Below are 20,072 nucleotides of genomic sequence, written 5' to 3'. Positions count from 1 at the left end.
TTATCTAAAAGATATTTACTTGGTCATATCTCTTATGTGCCATCTTCTTCACTTGAAGGTTTGGAGGATGTTCTTATTTTTCAGGATGATGGATTGGGTAAAGAGAAGGAGAGTAATTAGTGTATGGATGGGATTTTGTGGGATTTTGCGCTTACCTCTGTGGAGATCAATGAGAAGGATATAGAAGTTCAAAAACTGTTGGACAAGATGGGCTTGTGTTATCTGGTCCTAGAGGAAAGAAACTCGATTGGATGGTGGAAAGAATAAGGTGAAGAAGGCCAGTGTGAATTAGAAAATTTTCAGTGCTCTGTTAATTAATATGGAAAAGGTTTGAAGAGGGGTGGGGTCTTCTAATCTAGTGTTTTTCAGGTCTTTCCTTTGTCATTCTTTTGTTCATTTTTTTTTTCTTTTGAGTATTTCTTATCCTCTGCTAGTCCTAGGTTGTAATCTCTGTCTTCTTTCTTAATACGCTTTTTTTGTTTAATCTAAAAGAATTAGTTGAAGTAATTAACACTCATACAAACCCTTGCCTTGCCCCACAAATGAGTGTAGAACTAGAATTTAATGGATACAAATAGTTTAATTATTCGAACGCTTTTAAACTGTGAATTGAGGGATTTGCCCCTGAATAATGCTCTTTTTTCTTGGTCTTTGGGTAGGGGGAGGGATTCTGCTAGTTGATTAGATAGGTTGTTATTTTGTAGTGATTGAGAGTATGAGTTTTCTAATCCTTCTGAAACTGTTTTGTTTAGAACTGCATCTGAACATTTTTCTATTTTGTTGGAATCTTCTAAGGTGAAGTGGGGTCTCTCTCCCTTTCGGTTTGAGAATATGTGGCTTGATCACAATACTTTTTCTTTTGTGGTGAGAGATCTTGGTTTGTTGATTTGGAGAGGGGTTGGGAAGGGTTTAGGTTCATGAGGAAACTTAAGCATCTTAAGGAGACTTTGAAAATCTAGAATAGGGAGGTTATTGGTAATATTAGGAGGAAGAAGGCTGCCATTTTGGGTGAGTTGGATTTTTTAGATGGAAAAGAGGAAGGTGTTAATTTATTGGATAGTGAGCAGGCTAAACGGGTTTCCTTGTAGAATGAGTTGGAGGATTTGATTTTTAAAAGAAGTAAGGAGTTGGATGCAAATGACCAAACTTTAAGTTGGCAAAAGAAGGTGATTGTAATAAATTTTTTTTTCTTATGTTGGCTAATGGGAAGATGAGGAGAAACATGATTAGGGATTTGGATTTAGGAGAAGATGAGGTTATTTTTGATTCTCATTTGATTGCAAATGAGATTACTAATTTCTTTTCCAATTTTATTTAGAGGAGGATTTCTGTAGGCCTATGTTTGAGGGTTTAGATTGGAATCCCATTTCCATGGACCGTGTGAGTTGGTTAGGAAGGCCTCTTGAGGAGGAGGAAGTTAAGGCAATTGTCTTTGGGATGTAAATGGATAAAGCTCTAGGTCCAAATGGGTTTAATTTGGCCTTTTTTCAAGAGTGTTTGGATTTGGTTAAGGTGGATTTGTTTAAGGTCTTTAATGAATTTTATTGTAGTGGGATTCTAAGCAAGAGTATTTATTCCACTTTCATCACTTTGATGCCTAAGAGGTATAAATCTTTAAGATTGCTTATTTTAGGCCTATTGGTTTAGTGAATAGTATGTATATGAGTGTTGCTAAATTAATAGCTAATAGGTTAAGTGCGGTGTTAGACAAAACTATTTCTAAGGCGCAAAGTGCTTTTGTAGGGGGTATGCAAATTGGGGATGCTATTTTGGTTGCTAATGAGGTTGCAGAGGAGGTTCGTAGGATGAAGGAGAAGGGCCTTCTTTTCAACTGGATTTTGGAAATGCTTATTCTAGGGTTAGCTGGAATTTTTTGGATAAGGAGTTGGCTAGAAAAGGGTTTGGGGAGAGATGGAGGACTTGGACGAAGGTATGCTTGTCTAATGCTTTTTTCTTAGTTATTTTGAATGGAGAACCTAAATCTTGGTTTAAAGCATCGAGAGGTGTTATACAAGGGGATTCCATGATCTCCTTTTTTTGTTTATTTTGGTTGTTGCTGTTTTGAGTAGAATGGTGGAGAGGACAGTTGATAAGGGTTTAGTTAAAGGGCTTGAGGTGGGTAGAAGAGTGGGGTTTATGTGTCTATTTTAGTTGAGTTTTTTACGGAAATATTAAAAAAATAAAACAAAAGACACAAATATAAAGGAGAGTGGGAAAAAATACACAAATGTGTCAGCGCACATTAAGAGATTAGAGGAGAGAGTGCTGTCAGCATTTAATTAAAGGAGCTGTTAGCATTTAAAAAAAAAATAGGGGGGTGGGACTTTAGGCTGACGCACTGTCAGCGCGCAGGAGAGAGGAGAGAGAGTGCTGTGTGCAGGGGGGGAAGGGACGTGTGTCAGCGCGGGGGAGAACTAGCAAAGCTCCCCTGCAAAAAAAAAAAGGATTTAGGGTTTAAAAAAAAAAAGAAGTTGCATGCATGCTTTTGAAAATTTTGTATGTGAATAGTGACCAAACCGGCTTTTGGAAAGTCGGTTTGGTGTTCAAAATAATTTACGTAAAAAGACCAGAACCAACTTTCTAAAATTTGGTTTGGTCATGCCCTCACCTACCCCACCAAACTTTGCATGCCTAGCGAATGTACCAAATCTGGTGCAGTGGATAGAACCCTACTCGTTGAATCCACGGGATGCTTCTGGGATGAGCATGCCACATAGTTTCTAATGTGCGCACACACTGACGCTCTTTAAAGGCTTCAAAATGATCCTCCTCCCATGCCTTGTAGGAAGGATGCATGGTACTCAATGTCAATATGGAAAAATCAATTGGACCAAACTCTATGTCTAAGTGTTAAATATAATGGAAATCTAAAATGAAAACCAAAACTAAAATTTAGGAATATAGTGGGGAGCGTGCAGACAAAAGAAATGTTTTAGACGAGGGAACTAATGCAAAACAACTATATATAGGGGTCATGGGAGGGGAAGGTGGTGAAGGAGGTTGGAGGATCAAGGAAGAAGAATGAAATGAAAGAAGAGAAAGGGTGAGAGTGATAGTGGGGGAATGATGAACGAATATATAGGGGACTGGACATGCAAAGTTTGGTGGGGTAGGTGAGGGCGTTACCAAACCGACTTTTGGAAAGTTGATTTTGGTCTTTTTACGTACACCTCATTCACGCATGCAAGCATGCAGGGGGAGACGGGTGAAATTATTTTGAACACCAAACCGACTTTCCAAAAATTGGTTTGGTTACTATTTAGGTACAAAATTTTCAAAAGCATGCATGCAGCTTTGTTTTTTATTTTTTTAATCCTAAATCTTTTTTTTTTGCGGAGGAGCTTCGTTGATTCTCCCCTGCACTGACACACGTCTCTTCCCCCCCCCCTGTGCACAACACTCTCTCTCCTCTCAATGTGCACTGACAGTGCGTCAGTGCTGCGTCCTATCCCCTTGCTTTTTTTAATGCTGACAAGCAGTGTCCCATCCCATCAATTTTAAATTTTTTTAAAGCACAAACCGACTTTTAATATTTGTGTTTGGGTACATTTGTGTATTTTTTCCCACTTTCCTCTATATTTGTGCTTTTTGATTTATTTTTTTAATATTTCCGTAAAAAAACTCCATTTTTAGTTTGCTGATGATACTTTGTTTTTCATTCGTGACCATATAGATTCTTTTTTGAATATTTTGACTCTTCCTCAAATATTTGAGAGGGTTTTTGGACGTAAAATGAAGTTGGGGAAGAGTGGTACAGCAGCAATCAATTTGACATCTAGTAGGTCTAGGGAATTGGCTTTGTTAGCGGGTTGTGGTCTTTTGGATTGGCCCTCGTCTTATCTAGGTGTTCTGTTGGGAGATAATCCTAGGTCTATGGTTTTTTTGGGATCCAGTGGGGGATATTCTCTTAAGCGTTTGGATGGGTGGAAAGGTGTGTTATTTTCTCTAGGGGGTATTCTTATTCAGGCTTGTCTTGCTTGTATCTGTCTTTATTAGGTGGGGGTAGCTAGTAAAATTGAGAAGATCATGCAAGATTTCCCTTGGTTGGGGGTTGGGAATAAGAGAGATCACCTTGTTAGCTGGGAGACTGTTTGTAGGTATAGGTTGGGGAAGGGGGATCTTGGTAAGTTTGTGTTTAGAAACACTGCTATTTTGGCTAAATGGTTATGGCAGTTTCCCTTAGAGGAGTCATCAGGTCTGCCCCCTCTTTGTTCCTCTCACTAAGTTTGTCTTGGGTAATGGTTCTTGTATTCATTTTTGGGAAGACTTCTGGGTGGGTAATGCTGCTTTATTATATTCTTTTCCTTGTCTTTATCGTTTGAGTTCAGGGCATAATGAGGTTATTTCCTTCTTTTTTATTTTCTTGGGACTTCCATTTTTGTAGAACTCTTAATGGTAGAGAGGTAAAGAGTTATCTTCCTTTTCCTTGTTGATGTTATTGGGGACTTTTTCTCCTTCCTTTGGGATGGATAGGCATTCTTGTTCTTTAGACTCTTCAGGGGCTTGTTCTTGCAAATCTTTTGTGATGACTTGATTTATGCTAACATTTCCTTTCTGCTCCATAGAATTATTTGGAAGGTCAAAATTCCCTCAAAGATCAAGGCTTTTATTTGGTTGGTTGTTCTTAATAGAGTTAACACCAACAATCTATTGTTGAGTAGGAGACTTCAAAGGCACTTTTTCTTTTGAAACAGAGTCTCCTTTGTTTATTGTGATAGTTCTGAAACAGGGTCTCATTTGTTTTTGCACTGCTTGTTTGCTTGGAATATATGGAATAAGCTTTTTGGTCTTTTGGGAGAAATTGTTAAGTCTGAAGTCAGTGGGGATTTGTTGGTCAATTTTTTTGCAGGTTTGGGTTGAAGGAAGGATGCTAATGCTGTGTGGATGTGTGTGTTTTTTGCATTTTTGTGGGGTTTATGGATTGAAAGAATCAAAGAAATGCTTGCATGTTTATTGAAAAAAAGCTGAACGAATCTTTGTTATGGGAGAAGATCCATTATTTGGCCTTGCTTTGGTGTGCTTCTGCTGGTTGTTTTCAAGGAGTGAGGTTTTCGGATATCAAACAGGATTGGTTTGCTTTGTTAGTCTGATTGTTTGAGGTTTGTTTTATTTTGATTTTCCATTTTTTTCTTTCTTCTTGGTGTGCTTCTGCTGGTTGTTTTAATGGAGTGAGGTTTTCGGATATCAAACAGGATTGGTTGGCTCTGTTAGTCTGATTGCTTGAGTTTTGTTTTATTTTTATTTTCTATTTTTTTCTTTCATCTGTTTTGGAGGATTTCTTGTTCTCCTTGTACGTTCTTCTTTCTCTAGTAAAGTTATCTTCTTTTGCTATATTAAAAAAATGGATTTATAGAAAATGTGGAGTTGACTGATCATGCATATGATGATAAATATAATACAGAAGTGACATGCTTGCTATTTAATAGTCGGGGTGTTGAGTTTACTACACATACACGCACGTGTGTGTGTTTGTGTTTATTTATTTATTCATTTTTTGTGGCTGTATATAATTTGTACTCTCTCTATTTTTGTAGTAGGCCAAACCCCCTTGGAGTCCTTTAGTAATATATTCGGTTTTCTTCTTAAAAAACTGTATATAAGCAAGGATTTTTTTTGTCAGGTTCATTTGTAGTCTCTCTTTCTTCAACACCCCCCCCCCCCCCCCCCCCCCGCGCAAAAAAAAAAGCCACAGCACCACTGTCACCAAATCTGGGGCACAATTATTCAATTAAAGTCATATAAAAAATGGTTGATAAACCACCATGCCACTGCACCCAATCTCTGACACAATTAGAGTCACAGAAAATAGTAGTGATCCTAGATCTTATGGAATGATGGAAGCTGATTCACGTAGCTGACCCCACTTAGTGAGACTTAAAGACTTTTTGGCTATTGTTATTTGGTGGGTCTTATTGAAATCATATCTCGTCCATATTTAAAACTATGGTTAGATTCAAAATGTTATGTTTTGTCACTTTATATAACGACAAAGGATTTTTTTTTTTTTTAAAGATAACACAAATAGATTCATTAAAAAAAATAAAAATAGATAATTACAGAGTAAGGAGGATAAGGCATCGTCCAAAAAAGTGAAACAAAAATAAAATCACATCAAAGCTGCCTTCCAATCCCTATGAATATTGGACAGCAAAGACCCCACAAAACCCCAAAAGAATGTGTTAAGATTTGATTAAAAATGAATTGCCTAACTTGAAGATAGGTCTCTCTCTCTATTTATAATACAAATTTAAATACATTCTAATGACAATAATACCCTCACTAACTCTCACTAATTAACATGCTAATACACTCAATAATAATAATACTAAAAGACATATAACCTCTAAAACCCCCCCTCAAGTTGGAGCAATAAATGTCATAAGCTCCTAGCTTGTTACAAATGAATTTAACACGAGCACCCCCCAACGCTTTGGTAAACAAATCAGCAAGCTGCATGTTCGACTTCACATAGGTGGTTGTGATGAGCTTCTGCATAAGTTTCTCTCGAACAAAGTTGCATTTAACTTCTATGTGCTTTGTCCGCTCATGAAAGACTGGGTTGGAGGCAATATGAAGAGCAACTTGATTATCGCACGTCAATTTTATAGGCTGAGAGTGCGGAAAACCCGATTCTTCCAACGTGTTCTTCAACTAGACAAGTTCATAGATAGTGTGAGCCATAGTTCTATATTCTGATTCAACTCTTGACCTTGCCACCATAGTTTGTTTTTTACTTTTCCAAGAAACCAAATTACCACCAAGATACAGTAGCTGGTGGTGGATCTCCGATCGGAAGGTGATCCAGCCCAATCTGCATCTGTATATCCATGGATATAAGTGTGACCCTAATCACGATATAAAAGACCTTTCCTAGGTGCACCTTTGAGACATCTCAAGATGCGAATTAGTGCGTCCCAATGACTTGTCCTTGGAAAGTCTAGAAACTGACTCACAACACTTGTTGCAAAAGATATATCCGGCCAAGTAACTATGAGATAATTCAACTTTCCAACAAGTCTTTGGTATTCTCCACGATTAGGTAGCAAATCACCCATATCCAACATTAACTTACTGTTAGGATCTATGGGTGTATCAACCGGTTTAGATCCCACAAGCTAATTTAATCTAACAGATCAAGAATATACTTCCTTTGTGACACAATAGTCCTGATACGAGATTTCAATACTGCTATGCCCAAGAAGTGTTTCAACGGTCCCAAATCTTTAGTCTAAAATTTAGTTTGTAGAAAACATTTGAGACTCTGAATACCTTTATCATTACCTTTATCATCATCACCTATAATAACAATATCATCCACATAAACAACAAGAAGGATCGTACCCAATGAAGTACAACGAAAACACGGAATGATCCACAACACACCATCGAAGACCAAACTCAAGTACTACAACTAGGGGTGAGCATAATTTGGGGAAAACCAAATTAACCGACCGAAATTGGTCAGTTAGGTTTGGTTAAAAAAACCGGTTCGGTTGGTTCGGTTGGTTCGGTCATGCATTCCAATATTTCGGTGAATCAGGTTTCGGTTCGGTGAATAGAAAACATTAATTCGGTTAACCGATTTAATAATTAATTAAAATTTAAATTTAAATTAGTAAATGAAAATCATGTTATTCTATATTTCTATTCCCTCTCAGTCTCACACTCTCACTGCTCTCAGAAACTCAGAAGTCAAAACTCAGAAGGCCCTCCCTCACTGCCTCTCTCTCGCTCACCCGAGCAGCCGAGCTCAGTCCACCGCAGTTCGCACCACCATCTTCACGTGATGCCATCGCCTGCGCCCATCGCCATCGTCATCGCCGGCCATCGTCTCCACTCACCAGCACACAAGCTCCCTCTCATTCTCATTTTTATTCTCTCGCAATCTCGGACTTTCGCGCACAGAGCAGTTCACCGAGAACCACCCTCGGGACCCGGCTCCTCCTCACCGGCATCAAGCTCGCCCGAGCCCAATTGTCTTCATAACCAACCACCTCTCTTCCACATTAGTCTCCACTTCTCAGTTCTCCGGTTCTCCCTCTTCGCCAATCGCCTCTTCCTGGCTTCACGGCTTCGCCTGAGCCCCTCTTCCAGTCTTCCCAGTTCGTGACCAGTACCGATTCCGAATCCCTCTTCGATCGGCTCTTTCCTTGCGTGGGCGTGGTGATGGATCTTCGCTCAGTGACTCAGGACTTCGAGCCTTCAACCTTCTCCCACCTTCCCTCGTTTCAGTTTGGATACACATACACATACATTAGTACACCTTCCCCCCTTCCCAGTTCCCTTGTTTCACAGTTAAAATCGATTAACCGAATTACCCGAAAAGTAAATTCAGTCGGGTTCGGTTTGGTGAGGCCCAACAGTTCGGTCGGTTTGGTTAACAGTATTCTTTAACCGAAATTTTCAGTTAATTCGGTTAATTAACCGAATTTGGCCGAACAGACCGTTTGCTCACCCCTAACTATAACACTAAAATGACCAAACCATGCTTTGGGAGACTATTTTAAACCATATAAAGCCTTCTTGAGCTAACACACTAAGCTTGATTATCCCTGAGCAACAAACCCAGGTGGTTGCTCCATATAAACCTCCTAAGGTCACTATGTAAGAAGGCATTTTTTTGCATCTAACTGATGCAAAGGACAATGACAAGTAATAGCTAAGGAGATTAACAAACGTACTGATGTAAGTTTGGCAACCGGAGAAAAGGTATCAGAATAATCCAGACCATACACTTGAGTGTATCCCTTAGCAACAAGTCGAGCCTTTAGACGAGCCACAAAACCATTAGGGTTGACTTTCACAGTGTAAACCTAGCGACAACCAACCAGACTTGTCAGAAGGAAGAGGTACCAAGTCCCAAGTACCATTGTCATGTAAAGCATTCATCTCTTCAATCATAGCATCCCTCCACCCTAAATGGGCTAAGGCTTCTGAAACAGATTTAGGAAGGGTAATAGATGACAAATTAGTGACAAAACAATAATAGGAGGGTGATAAGGAGTCATAAGAAACATATTTGGAAATGGGGTGTTAAGTACATGTGCGTTGACCTTTTCAAACAAAATAAGAGGACCAACATCATGGGAAGTATGATCATCAGATGAGGAAACCAAAGGCATGACGGTAGAAACTAGAGGGGGTTCTCTTCCTTGGAACCACTGTCGTGAATACACCTGCAAATTATAATGATTAAGGCAATGAGAAGGACTCAAACTACGTGGAGACTCAAGATGGTTGGTTGGGCAAGGACAACAAGGTGGAATTTGGAAAATTAGGCAAAGAAAGAGACTCATTGAGCTCAAAAGTGCTCAATGATTGGGTGTAATAAGGTGTAGACTCAAAGAAGGTAACATCGGCAGAAACAAAGAAGTGATGCAACGCAGGACTATAAAAATGATATCCCTTTTGAGTATACGAGTAGCCCAGAAAGACACAATTTATAGCATGAGGACCCAACTTATCCACCTCAGGAGTTAGTTGATGAATAAAAGACACACACCCAAATATACGAGGGGGAAGAGAAAATAAAGGTGAATTCGGAAAGAGAATGGGGTAGGGAATTTTACCACTAAGAATAGAGGATGACATTTTGTTGATCAGAACAAACAGTAAATACAACATCACTCCAAAATACTTTAGGTATATGCATTTGATAAAATAAAATGCTGGTGATTTCAAGAAGATGTCTATTTTTTCACTCTGCAACCCCATTTTGTTGAGGAGGGTGGGCACAGGATGATTGATGAATACCAAATTAAGCCATATAAGTAGTGAATTGTGCACTGAAAAACTCTTTAGCATTATTTGAAGTATTTGAACTAGCAAACCAAATTGAGTCTTTAGTTCAAAGCAGAAGGTAGAAAATACATGCAATAACTCAGAACGATCTTTTATTAAATATAATCAAGTCAGTCTTGAATAATCATCCACAAAGGTTACAAGTACCGGAAACCCAAGTTGGACGCAAACCTACTAGGACCCCATACATCTGAATGAGCTAACATAAAAAGACTTGCAGCCCGTTTATTGACCCGGGAAGCGAAAGAAACACGATGGTGCTTACCCAACTGTCAAGACTCTTAATCGAGACTAGGCACATAACTCAAACTAGGAACATGACATTTTAACTTTTCCAATGAAGGATGACCCAAGCGACAATGGATTTGAGAAGGTGTGGCAGCAGTAGTGCACACGGTAGAAGGAGATAGCGGCTCAAAGTGATAAGAGTCCACAAGCTTCATGCCCCTCCACCAATCGTTTTCATCATCTTCAAATCCCAAATAACCACAGAATCAAGGAAGAATGTCATTGAACAATTCATAGATTAGTACTTTTGCTAACGGACATAAGATTGAAAGGAAATTTGGGAGTATATAAAATTGAAGGAAGAGAAATAGAAGAAGTGGGATTTACAGTCTCAATTCCCTTGATTGCAGTAGTGGATCCATTAGCAAGAGTAACACAAGGTAAATTTGCAGGATATTGAAGAGTAGAGAAAAAGCTAGGTATACCTGTGATATGATCAATGGCAGCGGAGTCTATGACCCAAGGACTAGGATGAGAAGTACTGGATGACAGACATACTATGTGCTTACCTGATTGGGCAAGAGATGCAATGGGAAGAGAAGCTTGTTGTGACGCTTGATGCTGTTGGAACTTGGAATACTCTTCCTCTGACATAGAGACAGTACGTTGCCCCCCACTCGACCCCAAAGGTGAGGAGCGGGTGGTGGCTGCGCCGACTACCCACAAAGGTGTGAAGTTAGCGGTGGGCCGTGGCTGCATTGGCAACACACAAAGGTCTGCTGTGAAGATCCCAACACTGCTCAATACTATGATTATTCCACCCACAATGCGTGCACTTGCTGGGAGTACCTTTGCCTTGTCCGCCTCTACCACTGCGACTACTCAAACCACTGTGATCACTTTTTTGGTTGCATGGTTGAGAACTAGAATCACTTTGTGTAGCAAAGGCTGTCCTCTCAGAGCCATATGCAAGAACAGGAGTGCGCGCCAAAGGAAGCACAAAGGACAGCAAATGATGGCAGTTCGACACTACCGAGTATCTAGGACCGAACTGCCTCAAACTTAGGTCTCAAGCCTGCTAGAACACGAAGAACTGTCATCTGCTTCTTCTGCTTATGCATCTCACGAACGTTGGCAGTTATAGGTTGCACAATGTTAAGCTCCTCATGAATATGCTTCATCTCTCCAAAATAATCTACAATGATCCTATCTCCTTCTTGTAATTGAAGGTACTCCTGGGATAAATCATATATATGCGTAATGTTACTGGGGTAAAGAAGTTTGACATAATTCCAAATCTCCTTACACGTATCTGGATGCATACACATCTGTGCAATCTGTGGCTCCATCGAATTCCATAAAAGGGAAACAATCAAGGCATATTCCTGAATCCACACGGCTGTTCTATTCTCATAAGAAGACTTAGATTGGAGCAAGTGGTTAGATTTCCCTAATCCTGCTAAATAAATCCGAATAGCTTTAGACCATTGAACATAGTTCTTTCCATCCAACTTTTGAGTCGTTATTTGGGGCAGCGATGTTGGAATTTTTTTTTTGGGATTCATAGATTCCATCCCAACATTCACAAATCAGCAATCACACCAAGAAGAACAATCAAAACTAATCGGGACAATCACAAACTATGTGAAGCACCGACGCAATGACGGACAAGGTCAACAACTCACCGATGGATATAGCGCTGCCACAGCGCTCACAAAGCAACCACACCAAAAACAGGAAGAACAATCAATAATCGGAACAATCACAAACCATGTGAAGCACCGACGCAACCAAGGACAAGGTAAACAACTCACTGACAGATATAGCACTGCCACAGCCTCACAACTGAACATACGAACACTGCCACAGCTCCAAATGACTCACAAGGAAGCCTTCACAAACCTTGAACAGGGTGCATGGTCGAAAAAGGTTGAACTTTTGAGCAAACAACTGGCCTAACAGCTTGATACTATAGTGTAAAGAAGGAATTGGAGCATGGGAGAAGAAAAAAAAAAGAAGTGGCCAGAACTGCTCTCACGCGCCGGCCTGTGGGGGTGCGTGGAAGGCCCTCCGGCGATGGGGTTTTGTGGGGTGGTTTTTTTGGGGGGGGGGGGGATCTGATTATGGGTATATGGTTGGTTTTGTGATTTAGTATGGGATGGAGGTGGATTAGGGAAGAACAGCTGCGGGAATGGTGTTTTCTGGTGACGGCTGAGGGAAATAGGGTTTAGATAGGATCATGCTCTGATATCATGTTAAGATTTGATTGAAAATGAATGACCTAACTTGAAGATAGGTCTCTCCCTCTATTTATAATACAAATTTAAATACAATCTAAGGACTATAATACCTTCACTAACTCTCACTAATTAACATACTAAACACTCAATAATAATAATACTAAAAGACATATATAACCTCCAGCAGAATGAGCCCAAAAAGAAGCCAGAAAAGTAACTTTCTCCCAAAGCGGATCTAGATTTCTTTTGATTCTTGCATTCCTCTTGAACCAAAGTATCCACATCTTTCTTTTATTTTTTATTTCTTGCCTATGCATCACATGAATATATCGCTAGTTTTTGTCATTAGGTCGTGGTGCTGCCTTTTTTATTTTTCCTTTTTCATGTATCTTTGATAATATTTATATTTTGGTTTATGGAATAACTTTTGTATTGTTTTGGAAAGAATTCAAATATTTTTTTTAATAGGCTAAGTAGTCTGTTTTTGATGTTTTTTTTAGCTACAGTAAGCCTCATATAATATTCAGTGTCTTTTTTTGGGTATAATTCATAATTCCACATGCTATCTTGTATTCACAATTCCGACTTGCTAACTGGTCTGACGGTAAATCTATTTCATTCACATGGACTTGATGCCTTTTTTGAAGTTTTGAATACACTGACCAATCTCAGGTATGAACGTTTTGTTTCTGCGCTCGAGGAAGCATCAAGGGATGTTTTACCTATTCTTAAAGACAAGGCATTAAAGGTTATCCTTCTCATATATTCTGCATTATTTTGTGTTTCACTTGTATTATTGTTTACAATTCACATTTTTTAAAAAAAAATATTTTTGTATTCAGGTGTTAATTAAAGATAACTAATTAAAGAGATTTTCCAAATCATTTAAGTTTGCTCCTTTTGCAGAACCCTGTTGAAAGTTATCTCTGTTGGGAATTTCACACGAGAAAATTGTCATCAAGGAAGTTGTTGAATGCTTCTTTAGTTGATGGCGGTTTAAAATATTTTTTTTTGGTTTTAATGACCCATCCTTTGAAAGTTGTGGGATGAGGGAGAGGCCTGCCAAAAAGAGAGTAAGTTTTTAAAGGAGGGGTTCGACTACCCAGTTGGATCATTCCTAACAGCGCTGTATACGAGCCAGAGGTTCATGTAAGAAGTGGGACTTAATGGCATAGCAATGCTATGATTTGCAAGCCAATAGGGCAATCAGCACTTGACTGCCTTCCTTATGGAAATGTTGAAGTCCATAATCCCTAAGAAGGTGATTAGGGCTTTGCCTTCCTTGGTAAGAGTTTATTGGGATCAAATATGTGGTCATCCTTTTCCGGAAATTTCGTTGTAACTTAGGAGTATGCTTCTGCTAGCCAGAAGGATGCCCTTTGGGTGTGCTTCATGGCATTGGGATTAATTCCTTTTTGCTCTGGTCATTGCTGCAGGAGTGTTTGTGAAGTTAAAATAACCAGATCAAAAGTCTTTGTAGAATAGAGTATACTAGTCCTATTAGCATTGATAATTGTAGTTGTGGTTGTTTCTGTTGTTTTCTTCTTTTTAATATAAAAAAAATGACATAAGGGAACTTCTATAAATTGGCCAGGCCAGAGGACATACATTGTCCATGCACTTATGAGTGAGGTGGCCCATGAGGGAATGAGGGATATAGTCATGTGCTGTGATCCTTCATAGCAAGCTATTGTGAGGCTGTTCATGATTACAATATGCAAGGTGGTCTCTTTGATAGAGCAAGTCCAAGGTTGAGTGAGATATACGATTTATATGATTTATTTATGTGGCATGTATGAGAAGAGGATAAGATAGGGCTAATGTGGTTTGAAGCAAAAACTGAATATGTCAAATATATATCTCATCAAAATGTTGGATTTAGTTTCTACACGTTTCTTCCCTATTGATGTTAGAATCGAATAAACTTGTAAATTTGGATGTGAAACCAAGTAGTAACGTTGAATTTGAATTACATGTTGCTCAAATTGGTTTGATTTTTAAAGATTTAAACAAAATTAGGAATAGTGAGCATTTATGATTTATCACTATAGATTCTTTATCAAATAATGGGAGTAATATTTCATTGAGCTTGTGTATTTGTCCGTCAATTTTGATTTCGAGGTGGAAGGTTTCATGTAGGTGTGATGAAGATATCCTTTAAGATTACTATCGAGGTGAGCATTTTATACGTGGTAAGTCTCAAGAATTGCTGGCCACCAGGTGCTGGACTTCAAATTTGCCCTTGGTAACCTGCAAAATTAAAATACAAAGGTGGTAATTTTTTTAATTCCCTTTTCTTCCTAGAGCATGCACTTCATCTTCTTTTGATAAAAAATGTTGTAAATATAAATAATCATAAAAAAACAAGGTGACTCGAAGGCTTCATTCTATGATGACGCATGCCAAATCTTTGTTCTGCCTAGGAAACTTTGGAATCTGGATGTTTAAGTGAAAGCTGATATGGTAAATTATAAGAAAAAAATTGTAAAATTCATGGAATTTGGGTTTTATCCATATCTTTGTTGAGGATGCAAGTGCCCCAACCTGCGTTGTCATGTCTGTTTTTCCAAATTTTGAAAAGTAAACGTTGCCGAGATGAGAATGCTTAGATGGATGAGTGGTATAATATTGAAAGATAAATTAAGAAATGAACATATTTGCGGTAAGTTAGGTGTAGCTCCTATAGAAGATGAGATTAAGGGAGGGACGACTTAGATCGTATGGACACTTGCAACGTAGGCCACATAGTGTACCAGTGAGGAAGAGTGAGTGAGTTAGTGTGGGGGGCAGTAGAAGGGGTAGGGGAAGACTTAAAATAACTTGGGAGGAGATAGTGAGTAAGGGTTTAATATCCCTGAATCTGTCAAAAGAAATGGTCCATGATCGCATAAATTGGCAGAAAAGGATTCATATAGCTGATCCCACCTAGTGGGAATTAAGGCTTGGTTTTTTTGTTGTTGTGAGATGCTCACCTAGTCTCAAACTGTTGACTAGAGGTTTAGGATTTATAAGTTTTCTTGTCTAGGTTAATAGTGTATCTTGGGAAATGTGGATCGTGAGTGTCCCCAAAAAATCTTCAACATCATCACAAATTGTTTTCTGATTTGGTTTTATTGATGTGAGGGTGGCTAGGAAGCAACTAAGTAAACTAAGAGTGCAAAACAAATTAGATGCTGTAAACCTCAATGTTGGTCATAATCAAATTAAAACAAACATCTGACTTGATGGAGCATCTCAGGAGTCTGGGTAAAAGGAGTGGGGAACATGGTAGTGTGGAGACTCAAGAAAAGAGGATTGTTCTTCGTACCATTTTGTTGGCAGTGGCACTTTGCGCAAGGTACAGTGCGGACCTCCTTAGGAGTCTGGGTAGAAGGAGTGGGAAACAGTGTGGCATGGACTCCAGAAAAGAGAATTGTTCTTGGTATCAATTTTATGGCACTTTGCACAGGGTACAGTTCGGACTTCCCCTGGAAAAGCACTTGGAAGACTGAAGCTTCTGTTAAGTGTCAGATTTTGACACAGGCAACCTGTGAAGAGAGATTTTAAGATGACGAACAGGTTTAATGTGCATAAAATAGAAGAGATGACTTGTTGCTACTTGTTACTTTCTCGTTCTATGATTAAAGAAAGTTTGGGATTTATTGCTAATGTTGTTTAGTGTACTAGGTAATGTTAGAAACAGTAAATGGACCGTTCTGCAGCTGGTTTAGGGGATGTGAGTTTGAAGAGTGTGGGGAGGAGGTTTGGGCCGCTTGTTTTTATGCTCTTTGATGCATTCCTTGTGAAAGAAATGGGATGATCTTTGAAAGAGTAGATCTGTAACTTGAAGGGAGTGGTGCTGAGGAACCTGTTTCTTGGGCTAAAGCGAATGCTTATATTGATATAGATTCTTCTGTTAATTTTCTGGAATACATGCATAGATTCTCCTTGATGCATACCTGTCGTGTACGTTGGTTGTGCTCCCTTTTTTGTGCTTTATAGCAATACAAGAAGTATTACTTATCAGCAAAAAATAACCACCATAAGATTTCATTTTTAACTTCCAGTTGTTTTTCCAGATCATGTATGCGTTGCTAAGGAGTAAACCGGAGCAGGAGCGCAGACTGCTCTCAGCTCTAGTCAACAAAGTAAGTTTACTTATTGGCTTTATTTGGAGCTTGCAACAGAACACCTGTGGATGCCTCTTTTAAGTTCTAGTCCTCATTTTTTGATGACTACAGCTAGGGGATCCTGAAAGTAAGGTTGCATCCAGTGCTGACTTCCACTTATCAAACATTTTGTCAGACCATCCAAATATGAAGGTACAACTATATAGTGCTTCTATTACTAAATTTTTAAAAAATCTTTATCTATGCAACCCTTAGATCTGCTGTATTAGGTGTTTCAATCAGTCATACTTTTCTACATTGTCATCAAACTCACAATTTGGTTTGTAGGATCATATGTTCTTCTTATGATTTAGAAGAGGCCAATAGATTCAACTCACCTAACAAATTGTCTAGAGGTAAGATCGGGGGTAGTATAAAATCAAATAACATAATTTGTTAGATTTTAAAGATCAAAAGACTTCTCCAACATTTCTTTGGAGAAAGATATTTTTCTTGCTTTTTTCTGGGCTCATTCTAGGGGTTTGGGAGGTCTTTTTCTGTCTGTCATTCAAAGGGATTGGAAAGCAGCTTTGATGTAATTTGTTAAGTTTTCCCCTTTTTTTCTTTTGCGCTTTTTATTGGGGGATTTCTTATCCTCATTTCATTGTAATTATGTTTTATTTTTAATAGGTTTGTTTTATTATCTATGAAAAAAATCAAGCAATATAATTGGTAGAATCATAGCAAAATTAAAATCCAGTTATGACTCTTAAGTGTTCATATAGGTTTTAAAATTTTGAACTCTTTATTCTTGGTGTCTGGGCTGAAAAAGAGTAGAAATAGAGCACTTATTTAATCTCTATCTCTGCAGAAATTTGAAGTTTTAAACTCTCACTATTAACTTCCAAAATATATTCTCTCTTATGAATTAAAAATGAAAAATACAATGAAATAAAAAGGAGAAGAATAAAGGAACAAGAACAGCATAAACGATTATAATTGGGTGCATGATCAATTTCATCTGCTCTGTCAGTGAGATCAGATTACCTAGAAGCTTGAAGTAGTTGTGCTGTTGTAGGATTCATAAATTATGCTGAATCTTAACTACACTCATACCCAGAAGCTTGAAGTTGTTCTGATCCTTTTTGACTCTTAGCCTCATTGCTGTTCATCGCTTCATTACTGACCATTTTCGATCAGCAAGTAACCAGTGTCAAACCTTTTTATGGAATGCTCGGCTGTTATTTGATTGGGTTGAACAGGGTCAGAGCCTTGTATTATGGCTTTCTCATGCCTGATTCTAGCGAACAGAAAAAATGTTTCAATTTGATATATATATATACACACACATATATATGTTTTTGAGTGTGCTACGAATCATGGAGAGAACTGGAAGAAGGTTGTCTCTCCAGTTATTAGGCGTAAACGATTATAACTGGGTGCATGATCAATTTCATCTGTTCTGTCTGTGAGATCAGATTACCCATGGTTAAGAAGTTTAGATTTCCGAATGGGTTTGTCCTAATGTGATTTTTGGAAAATAAAATGGGGAAACTAATATCCATTGAGATTAATTTTTTGATAATAAAAGAAGATATCCATCTAGAAATTATTGGATTCAGGTAGAAGGTCTTCACTGAGAATTTCGGATAAAGAAGCATATAGTTGGTGGCAGTATTTTAGAGTTTTGGGTGAGATTGTGATATGTTCTTGTTAATTGTCAAGGGGGATTACGACTGAAGTAAGAGATTTGGTTCTTTCAATCTTGTGAAAGCTGAAAAGAAGCTATGACTTTTCCAGAGGATTGGCCATAAACCTAAATATGCCGATGTGTTTAAACCTGGAGCTCAATTGGAGAAGGATGGAAGTTTCACTGGGAAACTTGGCTCCAATGTGCAGGTAATAAAGAGAATTTTGCTCGATGTTGCAGTTGGCAAGAGAGTACCTGCTGCAAGAATATCAGGCAAAATTTGAATTTTGAACGAGGTGGGCTGAAGGAAAGGGAGGTTAATGGGAGGGGAGATAATGGGTTGGGATTTTAGTTTTGAGAATCGGTGCATAATGGCTGTTACCTAATGGTATTTGAGGCTTCCTAGATCAGGGCGACATCTTGGAGGCCTGTTACCACTACTAGATTGGCTGTGAATAACTAAAATAGGTTTTATAAAAAAAAATATTTTTGGGTTTATTTTCTTTGACATTTAGTATGTATTTTTATCAATGAATAACATTTAGAAAACCTTAAGTTCTTTCTCATTAAAATTACATATTTTATATCTAAGTTCTTTCTTTTTCTTCTTTTGTGTTTTTGTTACAACTAATCTGGAGGCCAAAATATTTTTTATTGCTATGCATTTTTGTTCTTGTTCAATATATGAACATTCTATATTTATTTTTTTAGATAAAAAAATTCCATTGAATATTAAAAAAGTACAAATAATGTCATTCTATATTTATGGTTTCTTATTTTAAACTTCACTTGACTTATAATCAATATATTAGTGAAGAGTAGCAAATGCATTCTTCTCGCCAATAGCAACCAAAGCATCCCAGATGATATCCAATACTTGTAGTATGCATTATATTGAAACTGATTAAAGTTTACTGAAAATCATTAAAAGCACTATATGTAGGATTCTGAGATCAAAACATGTGGATCTATATGTTTTTAACCAGTTATGAAAAAAAAAAAGAAAAAAAGAATTCACAGACCCAATGTCCATTACCTGTTATGTAACATCTGTGATGGCCGCAACCATTACACTGTGAGCAGTCCTGTTACACTGACTGTTACTTTTTATTAAAACCATGGCTGGGATATCAAGCTTGTGGAGTTTCAAGGCTTCTTCATCAGGGAGTCGGGGGGGGGGGGGGGGAGAGGATTTAAATGTGGGAAAGAGATAGGCTTATTAAATGGGCCTAGTACGAATTATGGAAAAGGCTGAGGGCTGAGGAGGCGGAAGGTGTCCGGGATGTTAGATTCTGGGTCCAATCTGAATATAATAAAGGAAGGGGCTACTAGTGTGGCTTCTTTTATTCCAGCTCTGCAGCCAGTGGACGGAAAAGAGGCCTGTGGATGTTGATTTCAAGGGTGGAGATATTGGGGTTGGACTGAAGAAAGTTTGAGCTTTGAAATCCAAGTCCAACATAAAAATGTTACTCCTGTTGGGAATGAGGATGATAATTCGAAGGAGGAAGGATGCAGAGAGATAGATGAAGGCACTGCTGGGGAGTGTTGAAAGGGAAGGAGCTGAAGGTACAAGCAATGGAAACTTGACATTGAAATTCTGACAATGAAAAGGAAGACGTATTGAGAAAAGTCACTGCATCCTGCTGGAATGCAGTAAAAGGCTATGTGACGGGGGTTGCAGAGGTGGAGGACTTTTTAACAAGATGAGGGCTTTGAAACTTTTGAGCAAGTTCACATAATTGACGTAGCTGGTAAGGTTAGAGAGTCTGTTGGGGAAGAGAATTATGAGATGAAATTTAAGCACAAGGAAAGTGTTAGGTGATTATGGTTTAATGCTCTCTTGTCAGAGTATGTTGGGGAAGAGAATGATGAGATTAAATTTAGGGCAAGGTAAGTGTTTCTAGGCAATTTTGGGTTTAACTCTCTCCTCTCAGGTGCTCACTGAGGAGGAGGAAGAGGAGTTTGATTGTAAGATGGAATCTGAGAGTTTTGCTGCTGGAACAGTTGATTGAAAACTCACGGATT

General features: G+C 38.4%; 1 protein-coding gene across 1 annotated transcript in view; it reads left to right on the top strand.

Annotated features, from left to right (window-relative positions):
* Positions 1-20,072, top strand: part of LOC131167117 (protein SLOW WALKER 2) — a 61,890-nt gene that overhangs the window by 9,553 nt on the left and 32,265 nt on the right. The window contains exons 4-6 of the mRNA XM_058125936.1: positions 12,942-13,017; positions 16,328-16,396; positions 16,490-16,570. Of these exons, the coding sequence (XP_057981919.1) occupies positions 12,942-13,017; positions 16,328-16,396; positions 16,490-16,570 (226 nt within the window). The remainder of the gene's footprint in view (positions 1-12,941; positions 13,018-16,327; positions 16,397-16,489; positions 16,571-20,072) is intronic.

This window comes from Malania oleifera, chromosome 10 (genome assembly GCF_029873635.1).
Source record: "Malania oleifera isolate guangnan ecotype guangnan chromosome 10, ASM2987363v1, whole genome shotgun sequence".
Lineage (NCBI taxonomy): Eukaryota > Viridiplantae > Streptophyta > Magnoliopsida > Santalales > Ximeniaceae > Malania > Malania oleifera.
Note: the sequence above shows the minus strand (reverse complement) of the source record. Positions and strands in the feature narration are given on the sequence as shown.